We start from the raw sequence: 17,460 nt of genomic DNA, 5'->3' as shown, positions 1-17,460 counted from the left end.
TGAGCTCGGACACCTGCGCTACCAGAGCCTGTATCGCCCGACCCGAGGCACCGATCTGTTCATCCTGACGGTCCATGCGGGCGTGGTTACCGGCATACATCTGCTCAAAGCTGATTGCACTCGCTGAATCCATGATCTGGTCAGATGGTTCTGTCATGGCTCGAAGGAAAAGTCAAGGATTCAATAGCAAGTGAATACTGGTGTTTATTAACACAAGGAGTAGAGTTAGAGCATATACAGAAGTGAGGTAGGCAGCAGTTTACAGGCTCGGCAACGCAGGACCCCGTGGGCAGACAGCGCAAGGGAAACCCCAGACGATCCTCAGAACAGGCAGATAATCTTGAAACAGGCAGACGAATCTAGAACAGGCAGACGAACCTCCGAATCAGGAAACTGGAGCGAGGGAGAGAAGACAGTGAGCCGGGCGCGAGAACCTCCACAACCATCTGACAAAGACAGGACGAGGTGACAAACAATATATAGAACATCTCTCATTCAAAACAGCTGACGCTGATCAGCTCATTAGCGGAGAACAGCGAGCCGCTGATGAGCCGCGCCCACTATTCCCACACACACACACATAGCGAGGGCGAGTCAATGAATCCATGAACCGTGACAGGAATAATCTCAAGATCACTCATTTAACATTTAATTTTTTGCCAAAATGATGAAAAATAAAGATCAGTTAACATTATTGAACATATTAAAATCAGGAATGTCAGAATCAGAATGCGTAGTTCGTGCATGAAAAATGTCTATCAAAACATTTTGAAAGATTGCACATTTTTTCGGATTAGCTTTTATTCTCTCTTGAATGAAGCATTTCACTCAGTTCCCCGATCATTACGATTCAATGTCAGTGTGTGAAGAACAAATTTATACTCGCGTGCGACGTGCATTATGTTTTATGTTCGTCTGTGACCGACAGCGTGTTGAAGCCACTAATTTTTACCCTCTTCTCGGAAAGCGATGACTTTGTCAAAACATCTGATAGATAGTGTGGGTTTTCCAGGAAATGCGTGTACTCCCTGGACCTCTGCTTCTCATAAATACTGCAGTGTATTCTGCACATTCTTTTTTGACAGACATTATTGTTGTGATATTCACTGTTCAATTGTATGGATTTGAAAACAGGTGGAACGCAAGACAATAATTATCTATTTCTTTGCTGGCAACTTGTCAAGTATTCAGTGAACTGATTGAAGTGTGGTACAGTTTGTCAATGTTTTTAGTTGTAATATTTCAACCGACAGACAGCCTACGTTTTTGACGAATATGATAACGTGCGTGAGGGGTGAACTATGTTGGATTTTTGGGTAATTATGAAATTTCTTAGAGACTTTCTAAATGCTTTTTGTGTAGTTAATTATACTTATTTTACAGAATTAAGTTTATTTCATGGCTTAAATAAATTACATGTTACTGTCTGACAAATGTTACATTAAGCTGTCACAAATTTGTTGACTTTTGAAAATCAAGTTTATTTATTGATTAAACATTGCTTTTCAGATTTTTCAGGTTGGTCTAATAGTAGTTTTCAGTTACATAAATTGAATAAAGTAAAATAAACAAATGTAAAATAAATGTAAAATAACTGCATTGTCTTCACTGTATAAGTTAAATATAGATTCATCTTTATTAATGTTACAAAAGTTATTCAGTCAGGAGTAATTTTTCTTCGTCCTTTATTGTTTGATTAGCATTAAAAAACAGACAGCATCAGGTTTATTAGTCTGCTGGGAACCAACATAATGATACGATACTTATTTCTCAACTGTTTATGTGCACTTACGGTAAGACATAAATCGTCATCATGTACTAGGATTCTTGCCAAGACAGGCATTTTGGCATAATTTTGTGTGAATATTTTCCCAGACATGCGCGACTGCTTGCAACTGAGAATTTTAGTTCACGTCATCTCAGCACATTTAGTGGATTATTTCATAAAGGTAACTATAGTTTCACTTTCAACGTTGCGCTGCCATATGCCCAAATTACGACTGTTTACAGCAGTTTTTAATGTTTTCATTAGTATGCAATAACAATGCATTTATTTGATTAAAAAAAGTTTAAAAAACAGTTATATTGTAAAAAGCAATTTATTGCTGTGGTGGCAAAGTTGAATTTTCAGCATCATTACTCCAGTCTTCAGTGTCACATGATCCTTCAGAAATCATTTTTATATGCTGATTTGCTGCTCTAGAAACAGTTCTTCTTGTTATTATCATTATTGCCAGTTGTACCCTACTCAGTTTGACATATGTTATTAGAAGTTTCAACTGTAATTCCTCTACATCAGCATTAACAAGTGTATGTCCTGTCCATCAACAAACCAATGTGTATATTTTGAAATTATTGCGGTGTACATGTGGGAACTGGATCATTAACTGTATCAATTACAGTGCATACGTTAGCCGAGCAGCACTAACGTGAATGGCTGATGCAACATTAAAGTTTGTAAAACTTTGTAAAAAAGTAGTAAGAATGACAGACAATCTGCATTAATGTACACAATTTTAAGTAGTAGTGGCCCACAGCTGATTAGCAGAAGACAGTAATAACCCGAGTTAGCCGGTTAGCTGAATAACTACACAATATAAATATTCTTTTTTTTTTTTTTGTCATTGAGAACTTGGAAAATGTTGAACAGTCAGAACAGGTAAGCTAACACATGGATCATCACACATATAACAAAAAATATTATGTCCACATTTGTATTTATACTGTTTTATTTCAATTGTTACATCACAAGGTACAAAGGAAGGAAATCAATGTAGACGATAGTTTGTAGACAAAGGTTGCTCAGCTGTAATGTTACATGAAGTGAATGCCTGTCATTCAATCACGGACGACTGTACAAAATGTGCATAGGAATTACAAACCGCTATGAAAAGGTAAACAATTGTAGTTTGGGCCTAAGTCAGCATGATGCTGAAACTATATATTACCTTTATGAAATAATCCATTAAATGTGTGTGAACAAAAATTGTCAGCTGCACGCGCAGTTGCGCATTTCTGGGAAACTCATGAATATTCATGTTTGCGCTGCTTTCGGAAGCCGAAAATCTCATAAGACCGTTCAGGCATAAGAATATGTTAATTAAAAGCATTCGTACGCTGTCTGAATCGCAGCTTTCTGGGCACGCACTCCAGATGTGTGTGCACAAAAATTCTCACAGTGTGCGAGTGCCGAATTGAGTTCTCTTTCGCGTCTTCTTGCGTTTTAATATTTAAATTGGCAAGTTAAAAATATGTGCAAATGATACACTTTCGTGTCTATGCAGAACTGTACAGATATATCAACTGTCCCGAGCGTCGTTTATGCTGACCCCGTGGGCATTGGGCAGTCCTTATTGTTAAGCCCTGGAGTGTCTGAGCTGGTGCGAGGAGTTACTAATAAAAATAATTACCGGTACATATTTTCATTTATGCACCTGAAATGAGCATGCATTTATTTAATGGCAATTGGTAAACAATGGTAATTGTTTAAAGTTTTATACATTTTTCTTTCTAATCATAATTTGATGACATTACTGTTTTTATAGGAAAGAGCAATAGTAATTGTGGGGGGAAAAAATGGAGAAATATCTCCAAACTGTGCAGCAGGATTGTGCCAATGTGAATTCACAATCTTTTCTTATATTGACAGTTGTTTCTGTTTCATGTGTTTTTTTTTCCAAGGGTATTTTTGTCACCTTTGTTACAAGCTCTTACCTTGGTATTCCAGAGAAGTTAACAAAAGGAGGAAGTAATGCAGGTTTTATCTAGATGTCAGGAAAACTCCCTTGCGTTCAGGTGAATTGAGTTCAGAGCAAAAAAAAAAAAAAAAAAACAACACCCTTTGGCCCAGGGTTATGGCATAACTCGCCCATAGCTTTAGATCCGGTCTTGATTTCATCTCATTTAGATTCAGACAACTGATGTTATGGATGGAACTAGAGGATGGAGGATTATTTAATATTTTATGACTGCCTAATTCGTCACATTAAAGGTGCTGTAGGACATCTGGGAAAATGCTAACTTTAGCCTGATAGCAGTAAAAGCGTACGTCCCACCCCCTTAAATACTGTCTATGGTCCCACCCTCCCTGCAAATCGCCGTCCAAAGCCACGCCTCCTGAAAGAATGAACGCGCACAGCCAAGAAGACCGGAGACAACGTTACTGCAATATCATCATATGTCATTCAATGGTGAGAAAACTTTATAGTGCAGTTAGTAACACTACAATACCAAACGTAAACAAATTCTTAAAAACAGAATTAGATGCAGCAAGTTTTCGGGTGTGTTTAGCTAGCAAAACTTGTCAGTGTGTAATACTATTTTTAGCATGACAGTGTTTTTCCACAAGTGTGCTTGGCTCCGATGAAGATATATAGTTTGTAGATCCTCTCCCAGTGCCACTTGTTGTCGGTTCAGAAGGAAAGTTAGGTTGTTGCTGCTTGCCTGCCATTCTCGCTCAGTCTGCACAGTGTACATGAACGTGCTGATGACTATTTGCGTGAACTGCCTGCGCAGTGGAATGCAAACACCCGTTGAATGACAGGAAACACATGCTATAGGACCGTTCGGACCGAACGCATCGATTGGACGACTATTTTACTGTCCTACGACTTCCACAGACGACATATATTTATAAATCCATTTCTTAGTTAATTATTTATTCATTAATGAGCAATTATTATACATTTTGCTTTAAATAAGTGTCCAAATATAATAAAGGAGGGAAAAATTCACAAAAGATCTGGATACTCACAGCAATACACTAAGATAAATACGATATGCGACTCTTTGCCCACTGCATCTATTGGCATGTAATAATAATAAAACACTCCCCTACATCAAAACTTTTTTCTGCACGGTTAATTGAAGCCTTGAAGTAGCATGACTGTGCCAGTGGTGCCAACCTTTTATGACGCAAGTCACACTTTACGTGTCTGATTTGTTTTTATCTTGGTAATCCAGAAGAGTTATTTACTGTACATCCAGACTCCTAATATTGTGGAAAGATTCCAGATTCCTAATATAATGGATGGAGCCAGAGAATGGAGGTTTATTTGCATTTTTTTTTTTTTACAGCGCATTTGGTAAGCCACACTAACAGTTAGTCACCAATAATCAACTAATTTAATTATATATTAGCACTATTTAGATATACTTTGCTAAAAAAGTTAGGAGTTAGATAGAACATTCGCAGGAGTTTTTATGCCGTAGTCATCTTGTGGTTTTTCCGGTTGCAGAGTCTCCATTTTTCCTGAGAATTCCCAGATTCTGTAGTATCCAAAAGTCCAATAGAAACAAACAAATACTTAAGTCATTGGGTAAATTCCGAGTTACTTGCCATACTTGCGGTTATGTGGTGTTCCTGCGATGTATCCACTTGAATAGGTGTTTGTGCTGTTGGGAATGCTGTTTTCAGGCTTTTACATTGGTGGATGAGAGGAACTTCTTATATGGTAAAAAAAGGGTGGTGCCAAACTATGGATGGTTTGTGATTTTATTTTAATATTTTTTTGGATGGCCTCAGCAGAACCTATTCAATAAATTATTTACTTTTCTTCCCCAAAAAGCTTTTGTTTCTATTAATTTGCCATATAAAGATCTATAATCTTTTTAAAATAAAATTTGTAACTCAAATCATTTATATCACTGCTAAACATACATTACAGAAAATTATTACCAATGCAAAATTGCTGTAAAATACTGAAAAATTACATTAATTTTCAGAGAGTCATGAGGATGGAGTTATGTCTAGTTATGTCTGTCTTTCAAGTCGTTCCAAACGCACAAACTCACAGAAATATGTGCCTCGTTGATAGGAGACGGTTGACAAAACTAGCTAAAAAGCTAAAAAATTGGAGTCTGATTGCCCATCATACACTATGCAATTTTCTGTTAAATCTGTTAACTCTGACTGCCTAGTATTTGCAGAAAAGTTGTGTAATGTATTCCAGCCTTTAGTCAAACTTGTAACAAAAACACCTTGAAATTTGCTTTTGATGTCTCTCACTGGTTGTAAAGTTATAATAGTAAAGTTATAATAGTGTACGGTTGGCTGACTGACAAAATATTTCGGTAATGATGACCATACACGCACTGCTGCCAAAGCTATAATAACATGGCACGTGAAAGAGCGAGGCAACAGAGATAAATGTACTACATACTAGCAAAAAGTATGTGGACACCTCCATTCTAATTACCAGGTTTGGCTGTTCCAGTGAAAAAATGTCTCGTCTTATACAAGGACTAGAAATGTGGGCTTCCAGCTTTGTTGCTGCAGTTTTGGGAAGCTCCTTTTTCTGTTCCAAAATACAATACAAAATTTTAAGTTTTCAACCTACATTGGTTCGTTACAACCCCATTGTAACGAAGTTAGATGTTGTGGGGATTCCCCACAGCGGCGAGGGGTCTTTGACAGCGCGTTCCTCCTTCCTTCCTACTTCCACCAGTGTAACGAAGTTAGATGTTGTATGAAGGAGGAGGCGGGAACCGGCGAACGTTCCTCAATTTGTTTAAATAAATAAACAAATACAAAAACTAAAGTAAAAGCCAGCAGCCCCTCTCGGACGACTGCTATCACATATCATAAAACAAAACACAACATAAACCCAGGCCTGTTCCTCTCTCGATCTCCACTGTCGTCACTCTTCCTTTTATGCTTCCGCTCCTCCATTCTCGATACGAGACCGGTGCGTCGCTCATCAGTAATCACGCAGGTCTCCCGCGGCCCTCGTCCTGCTCGCCACACCCATAAAACACCTTTGGAATGAAATAAAGCAGCTATTGATTAGACAGTTCAAGAGTAGTGCAGCATTCACTAAACTCACTGATGTGTGTGTGTGTGTGTCCTACCAGTGTTTACAGCTCTTATATGATTCAGTATCACATCTGCTAGGCTTACTGCGGTAGTCTGTGTTACCGGTCTTACACTGCGTTTGGCCGTACACCGATTACATTACTTGGCCATCACGGCACAGACTTTTTTTATATAGAAATAAAAACCATTAGTTCAGTCAACAGACCTTACAATTTTATAATGAAAGCCTCTGCTCTGCACGGTGCAGCAGGAGTCTTGTCACTTGTCAGTCGTCTCTCCTTACTCTCGTCATGTGATAAGATGATGGCAGAGGATTTGGTGTGCAACCTTTGGATCCTGAGCATCCTTGACAAATATCTTATATCTAAACATCTTATAAAATGTGCAGACAGTACCGCCGCTCCCTATACACAGAGTGCACATGATCACGAATTCATTCAAAAGCGATTTCGGTACCCCGCATATTGATGGTGAACGTGATTTCACCAAGTACAACATGTTCCTGGATCAACATTCCAATCAGATTTGAGGGACAAGTTTACAGTTTGTCAAGTTTAGGCTTGACAACCAGGGTTAGGTGCTTTAACATCACTGTTATTTAACTATCATTTCCCCCTAATTGTAGGGCTAACTTATGGGTAGGGTCAGGTTTAAGGGTAAGAATAGGGTTAGGACAATTTTTTTTTTTTACATGAATGTTGTTCCAGGATCAACCAAATATTATATACCGGTGTGAAAATGTCCTTACCGTGACATCCCTAACATCTGCTCAAAGGCTTCATTAAGGTCCTGTACCATCTGCAGGACTTCTAGCCAAAAACACAATATTTTGTGCATTAGTAAATTCGGTAATCGTCCACCAGAAATTAATTAAACGCATTGGTTGTCTGTTTGGTTGTTTAACATTATATGATATTTCTAAACAATCCGTTCTTTTATGAATTCCTTTAACTTCACAGACACTGAAATGTTATAATAGCATCTTAATTTTGAATAACTCAGTGTAAGGATTTGTTTTTAACAGTTTGATGTAAATTGTCTACAGACATATTTCAGCAATAACCTTCTTTTGTCTCTTCCTTTTTTTGTCTTCCTCTCATCTACTTCAGCTCAGAGAAAGAGCAGTTAGTTGAAGAGGAGGAGGATGACTTGAAGGAAGTGTTGGATCTGAGGAAGATTGCAGTACAGCTACTACAACAAGAGCAACAGAACAGGTGATCTTTCATACTAAATCACACATGGTCATGCAACCTTCAGAGCCCATTAAAACACATATACAGTAAGTCCCTCAGACTCCCTGTAATATTAGGGCTGTCAATCGATTAGAAAAATCAAAACAAAGACTTGCACTGACTACACATTATAAAAATGGTATATTTGGGGCTTAGCCCAGACTAGGTGTATTTGGCACCATTTGCATTAAACATCGGAATATTATATATATACTTTACAATTAATTGTTGACATGTTACATCTCCAAGGTATAATTTTAAGAAAGTAAATCTATCCCCAGAGATACAACTAAAAACGTCCTGCTAACTGTCTTTACCTCAAAAGATTTCTTCAAAACACAGTAGTTAAAAAAAAAGAAAAAAAGAAATTTGTCCTTTTAAGCTTCCTATAGTCAGCTGTATGTTGTATAAGGTAATTGTAGAGACTAAACCGTAAATTTGCAGACTTGTGTATATTATACTTTGTTATCAGTTATTTCTGGAAAATATTCAGTGCTGGATTACAGCTGGATGCAACTCTAACCTAAAAGCCAACAAATCTTCTAGTTCAGGGGTGTCAAACTCTGTTCCTGGATCAGGTGCGTTTAAGTATGATTGAAGCTAAACTCTACATGGCTGTGGGTTTTGCACCTGTGAACTAGTTACTCTAGTTCTGCAGACAACCCTGAAGAAAATAAAGGCTCCCCAGTCATTTAAATAAGTGCTCTTTGTCACAAAATAAATTAGTCGAATTATATGCATTAAAGGCAGACTAACATGGGCTTTTAACTAAATTCCCACATGTAGTGCCTGTACCGTAGTTATGCCAGGAGTCTCCAACCCTGTTCCTGGAGAGTTCAGCTCCAACCCCAATCAAACCAGAGGTGTAAAGAGTACCTGAAAACCATACTTGAGTAAAAGTACAGATACCTAATAGCAAAAATGACTCTATTACAAGTTACAAGTCATCAATTCCAATACGACTTGAGCAAAAACCTTACCCCCAGTTTCTCAGACAAGGCTTAAGCTAGTCTCAGATTGAAATGCATGTTTGAGCTGTTTTAACTGAAAGCAACTTGCACTGATATAACTACAACTACCTGCTAATGCACTCGCATCCACGTAAAGTAGCTTTGATTTTGTAGCAGAAATAAACTGCTGTAGAAAAAGTTAGGTGCCATGCAAAATGTAACAAGTAATTGCATTACTCATCACAAATGTATTGGAGAAAAGAGTATATTTATTAAAAAATGTAGTAGAGCGTAAAAGTCGCTAATATCTTTGATACTCCGTTAACTACAAAGTACGGTAGCCATAAAGGTACTTAAGTACAGTAACTAATTACATTTGTTCAAATATTTTACTCCACTGATTCAAACACACCTGAAGCAGCTAATCAAGGTGTTCATGGTTACTTGAAAATTACAGGCAGGGGTGGAACTGAAGTTTGCTGGAAGGTCTGCTGGAGACGCATGAGTTATGCTTTTATCATTTGTGTTATAGAAATTAATTCTACTAAATCAAAACCGTAAATTGACGTCCCAATTTAAAATACTCTACTCCTCTGTTCTGTATTCACTTTTTCTTTCTTTTGAACCTCATCCTAATACCCCCTATGACTTTGCTCTCTTTCATTGTAAGTTATGTCTATGAGAGTTTCACAGATGAAAGCAAGATTTGACAGTTCCAATTCGAAACTCTCATCCATGCATGCTGCATCTGAAGGGGAGAACGGCTGTCAGATGTATTGAAGGAATTCAATCAGACACTCTATTTACTAACAAATGAACCATATTCCTCCTCCTCTTTCTCCTTCCTTCTCCTTCTCCATCCCTTCCATCTCCACCTAATCCTGGGATCTGATCGGTACACATGACATTTGACTCTCAGGAGGCGGTCCCTAATTTGTAGGGCAGAGAGTCTAATTCACCGTAGAAGAGCAGCGGGGAGAGCTCACAGGTAGAAGGAGAGCTGTGTGTGTTTATATGTGTGTTTATTTCAAATGGTGGATTTGTGTCATACTGTATCTGATATAAGGGTGTATGACACATGTCTAGTACATCTGGCGTCTGCGTGTTGTGTGTTAGTTAGTATATACGTGCATGTCCTGGTTTAATGATGTCACAAAGTCAAGTGTTGCAATTTCAAGTGTGTTGTAAATGTGTAAATGTTTCAAAATAGTTGCCCACGTTCTAAAATTGTTGATGTGCAGATGTGGAAACAGTTTTCTTTTGAATTTGTCGGTTCATTTCACATAAGAAGAGATTACATGCATTTTCAAAGATTGCTGTGAATCGTGAGCCAATATGCTTTACGGATCATTGGGCAGACATCATGAAGTGCGTCTAACCTAGAAAATCATTGCGCAAATTTTTTTATTTGTTTTTCAAATCCCATCTTTAGCACTGATTGTATTCACAAATTGTATAACGTTTCATATGCATCACATCTTAAATAATGAAAAATGTGGTTTCGGGTCAGATTCCAGAATTTTTTTCTTTTCGGTTCAGAATATAAAAACTAAATCTTTTGCATGTTTTAAACTTGTGCAATAATAGGGGCTTTCGCACCGGGTAGTTACAGGAACTTAAGGTGCTTCCGCACAGGATGAACCCATTCATAATTCCTAGAACTATTGGCGGAGGTACCCGGTTTCCACGCGCTCGCACCGCAGGAACTATGAACTATTTTAGTTCTAGGAACTCCATTTGGAGGAACTAATTTAGCTCCAACTTTAGAGTAGGGTCTAAACCAGCACTATAGGAGCTATCTGTGGCGTTAGTGTGCGGTGATTGGCCAAATGCACGCGAAACACCATTACCTGCCATTTTTTTAAAAGGCTTTGTAAACACTTTACAGATTATAGCCTACAGTATACATTTAATCCAGAAACTAACTCTACCAACATGGAAATCAGTGATAGATAAACCCCTCAACCTTTACGCTGAGGAAAAAAATCCAACGCGACTTTGAGGGGACCAAGCAAAACATAATTATGTATTCATGCTCAGCTAGCAACACTGGACATCAACCACACAGCATACGCTAATACCTTTTCATTACTGTCTACTTTCTATGTATAACAGTTCTATTCTTTCTAATAACGTATTAGACAGGAGGACTGTTAGACAGATCGTAACTAATGAACACGGAGAATGCGAGAACTGTGTTGCTTTGGCTGGCGTTCTCAGCACCGCAATAAGTCAAAACAACGAGCGTTGCTTGCGTCACTTCAGAGTTCCTACTGGCGGTGCGAATGTGACTTTTATTTTGATGGCGCTGAGAACTATTTTTCTTTCACTCATTTCATTCGGTGGGGAAGTATCCATGTACTAGTTCTAGGAACTATGAAAAGGTTCCTCTGGTGCGAAAGCCCCATTGTGACCCAGGTCTATAACAATTGCCTTTTTCATGAGGAGGAATTGTTTATGGCAGTTTTGCTGTCAAGCATGTGTACTTTTTTTTTCCACAAAAAAAAAAAGGGGGGGGGGGGGTACAAAGATACATTTGTTAAACACCACTACAAATGCAGGTAAAACAAAGACTCCATTCATTCTCATATATAGTGACATCAGCATTGAAATGTTTTTCTGCATCATTTGAAATGTCAAAAGACAGAATGGTGGTTCTGTTCTTGCAGGTTTCTCAGCCACTCAGGAAGCAGCACCAAACAGAGATCCCCATCTCAGACTGTCAGAAGGTATTGTGATGCACGCACAAACTCTTCCACACACATTCTGATTTCTTACAAAATATCTACTTTATTCATTATATTTTTTATATCATTATATACTTTATTATATTTTCCAACGCTCAAGTAAGCTAGCTATTTCCTGTGAATGTGCGGGTTGTCTGATTATTTAGCCGCTTTAGGTAAGTAACCAGAAGAATAACAAAGCACAGTAAAATTTGTGCTACAAACCAGTTTATTTATGAATATTATAACAAATACTAGTTTGCAATATCAAACTGTATAATGGACTTTTTAGACAGGTAAAATGACTGGAAGACACTGAAAACTTAACTTAAAACTTGAATAAAATTAACAAAAATCATTACATTGCGTATTTATTAGCAGATAATGTATGGTTAATGTACATTAGAAATGTCATGACACTTCATATATTTTCATTAAAACTTTACAATAAGCTCCCATATATTGACATTAGTTAATGAATAAGGTATCATGAAATAACTGAACAATATTTGTACAGCATTTATTGATCTTGGGAAAAACTCATTTATAAAGGCTATTTTTTTCCCACTGCAAATTAAAGTTAGGTAATGTTAGTTAAATTTAGGTATACATTACTATATTACCCAGATTAATAAATGCTGTAAAAATTGTCAGTTAAACTAATGTTAACACTTTACAATAACATAACATTTGTTAGCATTCGTTAATGCATTAGTTTTCATGAACTAACAATTAAAATCGTTTACAGCATTTATTACATTTAATATAAATTAATAAACTGTTGTTCATAGTTAATTAATTTGTGTTTATTGATAGAGTTAATGTTACAAATCTGGGGCCTGTTTCAGAAAGGAGGTTAAGTGAAAACTCTGAGTATGTTAACCCTGAAATGAGGGAAACTCTGGGTTTTCCGTTTCAGAATGGGAGGTATATCAAACCCGAGAAAGCAGAGTAAGTCAAGCCCGTTTCTGAAAGAGGGGTAACTTATACTCTGAGTCAGTTACCATGGCAACTTACTCTGTGAACCTAACCTGGTCGGGAGCAGGTTTTCTCCGGTAAACCCAGAGTTTCTTGCGGTCTCCTCCCCTTTTTTAGAGAGGAAGCGGTGTTTAAACACCTCATTCATTCTTTCTGTACATTTATTCATCGCTGTTTTTACTGTTGTTTTAAAAAAAAAAAAATTATAAGATGAATATAACTCCTTAACTGGCAACTGAAAATACAGTAGATTAGAGTTACATCATGTAGTTCTAAGCAAATTCAGAATTAAACTGTGGAATTTACTGAAAATCACTGCAGTGTGTTCATCTGTGCACCAGAAGTTGATGGACCCTGGGGGGTATATATTATAAATATATTATATTAATAATGTTATTATTAATAATGTTATATTAATAAATATTATATTAATAATATTATATTAATATTTAACATTACCTCTGGCCTCTCTGTGGCAGCAGAAACTGTTTCTTCATCCCCATCATCCTGTGAAGATGAGCATTTGGTTGAGAGCACTTTATAATAGGCCTACTATTTGTCATAATTTCTGGTGTGTTGAGTAGGCAACTTACAACTGCCTGGGGTTGGGACAGGAGGCTCCAAAAGACAGATATTAGATATTATTATCAGAATCTGTTGGGACCAACGAAAAACCCAACCCAAAGTAAAATAAATGAAAATATCAAAAATACCCCATATAAAAAATAACATGTCAAATGTTTGTAAAGTCAGGTAGCCTACACCCATGATATGCTCAAGCCTTACCTGATTGAATTATGTTTTTATATTTCATTTTCAGCTGCTGCCACGTTCTTTTAATGCCTGCAGGATTGCACATAGCCTACATGTAAATTAAAATTAGGTAGAATAACTGTTCTTCCAGTTTCACCTCTGATATTATAACAGTTGGGTAAGTTACTCTAAAATAGTTATTAATTACTACTACAAATGACATCTTCAACAGTATAATTAGATTAATGTAATAATTACTATCTTTAGAAAGTATTGGTCTACTTATTATTAATTACTAAGTCCCATATCAACCTCAACCACTTGAACAATACAACGAGGAGAGACATGAAACTGCACTTTTAATGCTTTCAAAATGAACAATATACAATTGCATGACTTATACTTGAATTGACCAAAGTGTGTAGAGGGAGAAGGTTACATTCAAAATATACCTTTTTAAAATTTATGTTAAATCCACTATTGTTTTATACAGAATTGTTCTATAGTCTATGCAGTAGCCTATTTAATGTAGGCTAATTATAATACATCCGATTTTATTTTAAATTACAGAAGAATTAAGAGTAATCCCTTTAATTAAATTACAATATTTAGATTACTTGGTAATTACTTACACCCAACACTGTATAACAGTAATTCCTCTTTGTGTCTGGCGCTGTTGCCATGGTGACTCATAATATCTGCGCTCCATTGATGATGGCTTTTTATAGTTGTGGTGCACGCGCTTAACTCAGAGTCAGTCAACTTAGAGTTGATTGAACTAACTCATTCCAGCTGATCTGAAACCGAAAACTCAGAGTTTCCCATCTCAGGGTAAGTCAACTCAGAGTTCAAGTTTTAACTCAGAGTTGGTTGAACCTCCTTATTGAAACAGGCCCCTGAACCTGAAATATTACAAAAATATATTGTTCATGAAACAAATGAACGAATGGAACCTTATTTTAAGATGTTGTTATTATGCCTTACCTCGTTTTTTATTCTATCTGCTAATGATTTATAATGCTATTATAAAGTGTTACTAGTTGTACCAAACTATTCGGTATTCATAGAAACAAAGCTTTGGATTTGCACATATATCTTAAACAGTGAGCGTATGTAGGGTGGAGAATCCTCAGGAGTTCAATCTCTGAGATCTCTTTGTTGATTGTGGAAACGCCCTTGAAAAAACTGAACTGAGTGAGAGATGATAGCAGGGTGGAGAAGCTATAGATGTGACAGTTGAACAGGTTGAGACACGAATGTATACACCTGGAAATAGTTTTTTCTTTTTTTTCAGACCCAAGGCAATATTGTGTATTGGAACATCTCCTAACAACATTTATTCTCAGATTTGATCCTTGGAATAACTGTTAAAGTTACAGATTTTGTTTTATTCAGAACTCCAGTCTTAATGGGGTGGTTTAATGCCATTTTCACAAGATGTAAAACAAGTCTCTTATGTCCCCAGAGTGTGTATGTGAAGTTTTAGCTCAAAATACCCCACATATATCTGTACAACAAATCATTTTTCTAACGCATTCTCATTGTCAACCATTGATAACCAAGTAAGCTAATCAAGAAAAACTCTCACTCTGCAAACATATTCAGCCAGAATTGTATTCAGCTATATAATTTTCCCAAATGCAAAAAACACACAAAAAAACACAACTGCTCATTTAAATTAGAAAACATTAAACAAGATCGCTCACTAAGAGGTTAAAAATGAAAGGTAGGGTAGGGAATTTTTTTTTCATAAACCCTTTTTATACTGGCTGAAACTCACATCCTGATATAGCAATCAATAATAGAAGTGGTCTAAATATTAACATGTAATATATCTTCTGTGGAAGTCTCAGGACCAAAAAATGTCCAAATTCGTTGTCCTACCTGTCTGTCAACATATGTATTTCCATACCTCAGACATCACACGTCATCAGCTCATTCCATAAGGCTATGCAGAGTTGTAGACAGTCACCGAGCACTGCAAACAAACTGAATAAATTAAGAATCACAATTGTTTTGTGTAAAATGGAGATCGTGATTCTCCCACGATCCTGAAAAAAAAAAAAAATCAGACAACTAAACAAAATAAGACGCAAACTAGAGGTTCTGACAAAATTGTCATTGCTTTAGTCTATTTAAAAGATTCATTTTAACAAAATAAAGAGTCAACGTGTCATTCATCAAGGCTTGCTTCATTATTAGATGAATCAGTGTTTGAGAATAAATCTTTTAAATGAATGATTCAATGACAAACACTTTTTTAAACACTCACTTGTGATGAGTGATTATAATCAAGGTATTAATCTATATTTTTCCTTCTATAGATAAAACTATCTTCAGTAAAAATTTTATTTAATTTTAAACTTAAATTTTAAGCTTTCTTTAATTTAGCAATTTCTGAGTTTTTCAGTATAGTATGTATGATGTTATATGGAACAATGTCCGCATTTAAAGTACTACACATGCAGTACTGTACGCTAATGTTCAAATGTTTGGAGTTATATTTGTATTCAGCAAGGATGCATTTCATTAATCAAAAGTGACCATAAATACATTTATAATATTACAAAAGTTGTTTTGAACTTTGTTCATCAAAAAATCCTGAAAGAAATGTATCAGGCTTTCCACAAAAATATTAAGCAGCAGAACTGTTTTCATCTTGATGATAATAAGGATAAATGTTTCTTGAGCAGCAAATCCGCATATTAAAACGATTTCTGAAGGATCATGTGACACTGAAGGCTGGAGAAATTATGCTGAAAACTACATTGGCACTTCATGTGTAAATGTAATTAATAATTTGACAGATTTTAATTTGACTGCTAGGCACATCATATCTGGGACAGACCTGTCATTGTCTGCAGAAAGCAATCCCAGCCTTAGTGTTACATCTCCAGACTTGCCTTTCACTGCCTGAAAATGTTACCCCACACACAGCAAACATATTAAGGTTGATGTAGACCAATGCACACATGTGCATTTTCCACATTCATTGTGCACAATGAAAGAATTAGGATAGAGCCTCGCACCACCCTCATCGTCCACAGACAGACAAAGTGCATTAATGACCTGTCAACACATCAGGCCTCACACACAGTTGAGCATGCACACACATTCCCATATCTTTCCCCTCATAAGTGCACGCATTAGTATCAATAAGCCCCCATTTGTATGTTTTGGGGGTCCATGTCACTCAATGTTTCTGTTTTTCTTTACAGTGCATCACTAGATGAAGGAAGCTGCTCAGCCTCTGCCTTTAGTGGACAGGTAACAATATGCATGTTTACAAGCACACACAGTCATACACGTCATTGTATGCAATAATGCAAGTAGCCGCATGCATTTCGTCTCACCTTTTAAGAAATACTGGCTGGCTTTTCATTGGAAAGTCACTGTGAATTATGAAGGATTACCATTCATTTAGTGTCAGTTCTTTGGCTTCTTAGTGTGAGATTGGCTTCTTCGTACAAGCCCTTGTTTTATAGTAGCACTGACAGTGCGCCCATTCTATCATCCCTTTTATTCCCCGGCCTTGTGTGTTCATTTATGTAATATTTTGACTACTAAAGATGCATTCAGTAGTTCTTTAGCTAGCGTTAGCATCGCTGTTTTTCATGTACTTTAAGTATCAACACCACAATGGTTTTAGACGCTGCACTGCAATCTATTGACGTCGATCAGCATGATTATTTCTTAGTTTGGTTTGGAGTTTTCCCTCATTAAACTCCTAAGTACTGCTTATTGATTGTAAGTAAGGTAATTGTTGTAGTGGTTATGTTTAGGTATGGGGTAGGGTTAAGGGTTCTAGAATATGGTCATGCAGAATAAGGAATTGATATGTGCGTTATAAGTACTAATAAACAGCCAATATGCTAGAAATATGCATGCTAATAAGCTACTAGTTAATAGTGAATGTGTACCTAATCTAAAGTGTTCCCCTAATTTTTTGTAAATTAAACTGTTATTGGTGTGTTTTAGAGAGCTGTCTAAACAATAATTAATTCCCT

General features: G+C 36.6%; 1 protein-coding gene and 1 long non-coding RNA gene across 7 annotated transcripts in view; both read left to right on the top strand.

Moving 5' to 3' along the window:
* LOC306996212 overlaps positions 1–17,460 on the top strand; it is a 1,114,438-nt gene that overhangs the window by 95,565 nt on the left and 1,001,413 nt on the right. The window lies entirely within an intron of this gene.
* Positions 1–17,460, top strand: part of lrch2 (leucine-rich repeats and calponin homology (CH) domain containing 2) — an 85,912-nt gene that overhangs the window by 34,871 nt on the left and 33,581 nt on the right. For 3 of the 6 annotated variants that reach the window (XM_079606206.1, XM_079606209.1, XM_079606205.1), the window contains exons 11-14: positions 7,924–8,028; positions 9,916–9,984; positions 11,666–11,725; positions 16,672–16,720. In XM_079606206.1, coding sequence (XP_079462332.1) covers positions 7,924–8,028; positions 9,916–9,984; positions 11,666–11,725; positions 16,672–16,720 — 283 coding nt within the window. The remainder of the gene's footprint in view (positions 1–7,923; positions 8,029–9,915; positions 9,985–11,665; positions 11,726–16,671; positions 16,721–17,460) is intronic. The other 3 variants (XM_079606208.1, XM_079606210.1, XM_079606207.1) reach the window with 1 other exon arrangement.

Source organism: Phoxinus phoxinus (genome assembly GCF_949152265.1).
Source record: "Phoxinus phoxinus genome assembly, chromosome: 3".
NCBI classification, from domain to species: domain Eukaryota; kingdom Metazoa; phylum Chordata; class Actinopteri; order Cypriniformes; family Leuciscidae; genus Phoxinus; species Phoxinus phoxinus.
Note: the sequence above shows the minus strand (reverse complement) of the source record. Positions and strands in the feature narration are given on the sequence as shown.